This window comes from Sinocyclocheilus anshuiensis, unplaced genomic scaffold, assembly GCF_001515605.1.
Source record: "Sinocyclocheilus anshuiensis isolate Anshui unplaced genomic scaffold, SAMN03320099.WGS_v1.1 scaffold3548, whole genome shotgun sequence".
In the NCBI taxonomy this organism is placed as follows: domain Eukaryota; kingdom Metazoa; phylum Chordata; class Actinopteri; order Cypriniformes; family Cyprinidae; genus Sinocyclocheilus; species Sinocyclocheilus anshuiensis.
Genome location: NW_015554057.1, coordinates 51,682 through 56,036, shown reverse-complemented (window position 1 = coordinate 56,036; position 4,355 = coordinate 51,682). Strand labels below are relative to the sequence as shown.

General features: G+C 36.3%; 1 protein-coding gene across 1 annotated transcript in view; it reads right to left on the bottom strand.

Annotated features, from left to right (window-relative positions):
- LOC107668523 (hsp90 co-chaperone Cdc37-like) overlaps nucleotides 1–4,346 on the bottom strand; it is a 15,026-nt gene extending 10,680 nt beyond the window's left edge. Inside the window, exon 1 of the mRNA XM_016460428.1 lies at nucleotides 4,258–4,346. Within this exon, the coding sequence (XP_016315914.1) occupies nucleotides 4,258–4,327 (70 nt within the window). The 5' untranslated portion in view covers nucleotides 4,328–4,346. The remainder of the gene's footprint in view (nucleotides 1–4,257) is intronic.
- Nucleotides 4,347–4,355: the final 9 nt, after the last annotated feature.

Below are 4,355 nucleotides of genomic sequence, written 5' to 3'. Positions count from 1 at the left end.
CAATGTGCCATAATTCCAGCCAATCAGAGACCGAGGCTGCTAAATTCTGATTGGCTGCCTTGACCAACATTCCTAACATTCCTTGCATTGCTGATTACAGCAGATTTATATTTAGCATAATTATTATGCAAGTTATCATATTTTAACTACTATTAATCTTGTATTTAATAATTTATAATTGATATATAATTATTCATGAAGGCTGAAGGCTGAAGTGAAAAATGTCTTATATTCAGGTGTGCATAGTTATTAAGCAGATTTTCTTTTACAGATAAAATGAGCCAAAAAAGAGATTTAACTCAGACATAAAGTCAAAAATTATTAAATGCCCATGAGAAATATTCAAAACTAATACAATACTAGAAACTGAAAAGTTAATGCATAACCATTGGACAGCAAAATGCTCAGTGGGTTAGCAGGGTCAGTCAAAAACATGTGGAGAAGAAAAGATCCATGTTAACTGCAAAAGAATTAGGAATTAAGGTGAAGAATTAGGTGTGAAATCACCAGGAACCATTTAGTCTCCAGCGCCACCATTTTCCAGAACTGCAACCTACCTGGAGTCTCCAGAAGTACAAGGTGTCAGGTTTTCAGAGACTTGGGTTAAGTATAGAAGCCTAAAAAATTACCCCTACTTAATAAGAATCACATACAGAAGTCTAGTAAAATACTTGAAGACTGATTTTATATATATATAGACTTTATGGACAGATAAGTTGAGAGTGACTTTGAAGGACCAGCACCACATCCTCTTGTACCACTGTTTGACAAGAAGTCAAAGTTTGACCAAGTTTTGGGAGTTCATTTTTAGTCCATCTCGAGATTTTATCTGTAGAAGATAACCTGCTTAATAATTATGCACACCTGAATATAAGGCGTTTTTCACTTCCAGCCTTCATGAACAATATTATATAGGCTATAAGTGATTAAATACAGATTAACAGTAGTTATTAAAATTGATGTTGTTTGGAATTGGTAAAATGTGCTTGGAAAAAAATATAATAAGAATATCAACTTGCATAATAATTATGCATGCACTGTATTTTTCCTCTTCTGCTGTCCTACCCATTGTAGTGCTAGAATAATGGCCATTATTTCAGCTGAAAAGACTGATAGGTGATCTGAAATTCTTTTTTGGATGTTAATATTGTATTGTGGGATGAATAAGCTGCACCTGTTTTGCCAGTTATTGGATCTTTGGATGCATCTGTGTATATCTGTATTGTATCTTCATACCTGCTTTCTATATACTGCTGAATATTTTGATATATGCCAGATTTTAAAATGTCTTTTATTTCCATATTTACTATAGGAAAACAGAATAACCATGGTGGGATGGCAGTCATACTTATTGTCTTACAGCATGCAATAGTGTCTATTCCCATTTCCTTTGCCTCTATTGCTCCCCTCCATCCAAAGCTACTAATATTGATACGGCCATACTCCCAACATTCTTTAAGTACCTTTTTTTGCAGGGTGTGTTGTATCATGCCCATGCAGATTTGTCCAGTATGGCATTGTTAGTTTGAGCCGTCTAATCTTCAATGGCATCTCTCCTACTTCTACTTGCACTGAAGCTACAGGTGACTTTCTGAGAGCTCCACAACATAACCGCAGGGCCTTATTCTGCACCCTGTCAATATAGTTTTTGCTGCAGAATTATACACTATGTTATTGTTTATTTATTAGATAGGGACAATGCATGTTAATGAACATTTGTAGTCATACAGAATGTAAACAAGCCGGATTATAGCAACATTGCTAATTTACATCCGCAGTCCCTAGGCAGGTACACACAAGGACACAGACTCAAATACACATACAACAGCACATAAAAGACATTTTAAAATTTCTAAGTAAAATGTTTACACAACTGATTCGTCATAAGCCAGTTTTTGAAATGATCTTTAAAGGTATACGTTAATAAGTAGAATATTGTCTTATTGACTGCGGTAAACTATTCCAATATTTACTCCCTATTACAGATAATACTTTCTGTCCAAAAGATGTTCGCCTATATGGCAAAGTCCCCTCTAATAATAGACCTAGTACCAATACTACAATCTGTCCTCGGTTTTAAATATTCAATTAACGGAGAAGGAATGCACCCATAATCAAAACTGGAGCGAATTAAATATATATTCGTTTCATATATGTACCTGATGCACCCACCTATATCCTGATAAACATTTTAGTATATTTATACCTCTCTTGCACTTATCTATAATTTTTTGAATATGGACTTTAAAAGTAAGTTTAGTGTCGAACCATACCCCTAAATACCATATGACCCTTTCTTGCTTGATTGACTGTCCATACAGTTTGATATCTAGTATGGGGCTTACCTGCTTTTTAATGAAACATATATTACGTCTTTTCCACAGATAAACGAAAGCCCCAATCATATCACCATTTCCCATGTAATGACGTCTTCTTCTTATGATGATGATGTTTAATGGCGGTTGGCAAACCAGCTTTTGGTGCATATTCCGCCACCTACTGGGATGGATGTAATGACGTCCTCTAATTCCTCGGTTTTTAGCGCAATTGCCTCCTGTGAACATATCGCCTCCTACCCTTACAAAAGATTACTGCAGTTTTTGTTACGTAGAAATATTGCAGTTTTACTGGAGTACAATTGTGTTTTACTGCAATACATTGGAAGTACTTGTGAAATACAACTGCAGTACAGCTGTAATATAACTAAAGTTCAACTGCAATAGAACCACAGTCTTACTGCAATACAGCTGAAGTAGTACTTTCATACAAACTGCAAACTGCAGTAGGCTAGTACTGCAATATATAATACAACTTAAAATTCAATACTACCGAAGTTAATAAAATGTAAATTCTTATTCATATTGATGTCGTTTGGAATTGGTAAAATGTGCTTGGAAAAAATATGATCAAAATATCAACTTGCATAATAATTATGCATGCACTGTATTTTTCCTCTTCTGCTGTCGAGGTAATGCAGGAAATGTTATGATTGGTTGTCAAGGCAGCCAATCAGAATTTAGCAGCCTGGTCTCTGATTGGCTGGAATTATGTCATATTGTAACGCTGGGTTGTGTTGAGCAAGCGAGCTGTTGGCATCTAGCGAGCACTGATGGCTGGCATCAAGGGAGCAAGCTAGTGAAACATTGCACGCGCAAAAGAGAAGGTCTGCACACATCCATAAACTTATTTTAAAGTTGACATATCATGAAAATCTGACTTTTCCGGGTTTTAAGTGCTATAATCAGGTCCCTGGTGCATCTACCAATCAAGGAAACGTGAAAAAGATTAACCCAGTAACTTTGTTTTGGGAAGCCTTTTTCTGCAAGCGTCTGAGAAAACGAGCGTCTGATTTCGCTCCCTTGGTGACGTGGCAAAGGGATCTCATTATAATATTACCACCCCTTAATCTGTAAGTTTACACCAATGGCACCATCATTTTGATTTCGCAAGTGACAACGGTGCATTAGTTCTAATGCCATGGAGAAAGTTTGAGCAAAACAAGCTAACTGTTCTGTGTTTGGCTGCACAGACGAGCACATATAATAAATGATCTGTGGGGTATTTTGAGCTGAAACTTCAGACACATTCTGGGGACACCAGAGATTTATATTACATATTGTAAAAAGGGGCATAATATGTCTCCTTTAAATGCAAAATTGACTTTAGTCCGCTCCAAATATTTTTTTCGTGAAACGAACATTTTCTCCAAAAAACTCAGATCACGTGCGTGCAAAATGCACTTTTGTGTGCTCAAAATATGATCTTTCGCGCGCAGAATTGTGGCAGAGATCGGACCCTATACACACGTGTCATGAAGATTGCAGTGAGCGTGAATTGCGAGCGACTCGTGTTGCATGCAGAGGTCTGTCTTGAAACGCTGCAGTGTAAATGTGGTCAAAGCTCTCTCGTTTATTCTTCCTGAAGATAATTTATTATCTCATGCCACTCGTTCTGTTTCCGCTAAAGTGTTTCTTATTTTACTTTTATTTGATCTTTTTAATGCAAGCTTTACATATTTGAAGAGTATTTGAAGGCTACATGCTAATGTTATAATGTGTTATTTATTTACAATTATTAATAGCATTAATAATTTAATTCAATTTATTTTAATTTTCAAAAAGTTACATAAAAACCACATTAAAATAAAACAGTAGTTTTTGCTACGGTACAGAGAATGATGGTGTTGGTACTGACTACAGTATCATGGCGACACTAGTAAAGACTTTTACACGCGTGACACACTGAAGAGCAGCTCACCGAAGCGTTTGATCTGCTTCTCGTATTTCTCCATGAAGGTTTGGTGTTTCTCCTCCTTCTCCTCCTCCATCTCCTCCTTCTTCTCTGGCTTGACGTTG